Source organism: Emiliania huxleyi (genome assembly GCF_000372725.1).
Source record: "Emiliania huxleyi CCMP1516 chromosome Unknown EMIHUscaffold_126, whole genome shotgun sequence".
NCBI classification, from domain to species: Eukaryota; Haptophyta; order Isochrysidales; family Noelaerhabdaceae; genus Emiliania; species Emiliania huxleyi.
This window is the reverse complement of record NW_005201327.1, coordinates 300,444-301,163: the sequence shown is the minus strand read 5'-3', so window position 1 is coordinate 301,163 and position 720 is coordinate 300,444. Positions and strand designations below refer to the sequence as shown.

The window sequence follows — 720 nt, the reverse complement described above, 5'->3', positions numbered from 1 at the left end:
ACACCCTACCGCACCACCCACGGAGCCTGAACCCACACCCTACCGCACCACCCACGGAGCCTGAACCCACACCCTACCGCACCACCCACGGAGCCTGAACCCACACCCTACCGCACCACCCACGGAGCCTGAACCCACACCCTACCGCACCACCCACGGAGCCTGAACCCACACCCTACCGCACCACCCACGGAGCCTGAACCCATACCCTACCGCACCACCCCCGGAGCCTGAACCCACACCCTACCGCACCACCCACGGAGCCTGAACCCACACCCTACCGCACCACCCACGGAGCCTGAACCCACACCCTACCGCACCACCCACGGAGCCTGAACCCACACCCTACCGCACCACCCACGGAGCCTGAACCCACACCCTACCGCACCACCCACGGAGCCTGAACCCACACCCTACCGCACCACCCACGGAGCCTGAACCCACACCGGGGACTCTCTGCAGGGGGGTGGGGGTATGACCGCGCTGGCCGCACCTCGTTCTCGAGCTGCCATATCTCCCCATATCTCCCCACATCTCCCCCGTATCTCCCCATATCTCCCCCGCCTCTCCCCCGCACCTCGTTCTCGAGCTGCTTTGCGGTGGAGGAGCCTGCCTCGGCCTGCGGTCGGGGGGAGGGAGGGGGTCGGGGGGGAGGGGGGGGAGGAGGGGGGGAGGAAGGGGGGGGGGGGGGGGCCCATGGGCGGGGGGGGGGGGGGAGCG

The 720-nt window shown here is 69.9% G+C and overlaps 1 protein-coding gene across 1 annotated transcript in view; it reads left to right on the top strand.

Moving 5' to 3' along the window:
* EMIHUDRAFT_225757 (hypothetical protein) overlaps positions 1 to 478 on the top strand; it is a gene marked incomplete at both ends in the record, with an annotated part of 2,426 nt that extends 1,948 nt beyond the window's left edge. The window contains one exon of the mRNA XM_005789668.1: positions 463 to 478. Within this exon, the coding sequence (XP_005789725.1) occupies positions 463 to 478 (16 nt within the window). The remainder of the gene's footprint in view (positions 1 to 462) is intronic.
* Positions 479 to 720: the final 242 nt, after the last annotated feature.